The 294-nt window shown below is 36.7% G+C and overlaps 1 protein-coding gene across 1 annotated transcript in view; it reads right to left on the reverse strand.

The window, feature by feature from the left end:
- LOC107573672 (secretagogin-like) overlaps nucleotides 1-275 on the reverse strand; it is a 1,438-nt gene extending 1,163 nt beyond the window's left edge. The window contains exons 1-2 of the mRNA XM_016260114.1: nucleotides 220-275; nucleotides 58-117 (exon numbers count right to left, since the gene is read on the reverse strand). Of these exons, the coding sequence (XP_016115600.1) occupies nucleotides 58-117; nucleotides 220-225 (66 nt within the window). The 5' untranslated portion in view covers nucleotides 226-275. The remainder of the gene's footprint in view (nucleotides 1-57; nucleotides 118-219) is intronic.
- Nucleotides 276-294: the final 19 nt, after the last annotated feature.

The following is a 294-nucleotide window of genomic DNA, read 5'->3' on the forward strand; positions in this document are numbered from 1 at the left end:
CATGCACAGGACATGTTTGTATTAACAGTACTGTAGAAAGGTTAAAAACATTCTTACAATATCATAATGTGCAAAGATCTTCTCAAAGTCTCTCTTTCTCTCCTCTTGACTGCTGGCCTGAAGAGGGCAGGAAATAGAGAAGGTATCATGCACTGGTTTGCAGCAAATTATTACATTTAGGAGTCACAAAATATGAAATGAATTTGACAAAGTACTAACATCCATTTTGAACTGCAACAAGAAGTTGTCTTGCAGAGCCAGAATTCTGGAGAGGAAATACAGTTTCATACTTGA

Source organism: Sinocyclocheilus grahami, unplaced genomic scaffold (assembly GCF_001515645.1).
Source record: "Sinocyclocheilus grahami isolate Dianchi unplaced genomic scaffold, SAMN03320097.WGS_v1.1 scaffold2002.1, whole genome shotgun sequence".
NCBI classification, from domain to species: domain Eukaryota; kingdom Metazoa; phylum Chordata; class Actinopteri; order Cypriniformes; family Cyprinidae; genus Sinocyclocheilus; species Sinocyclocheilus grahami.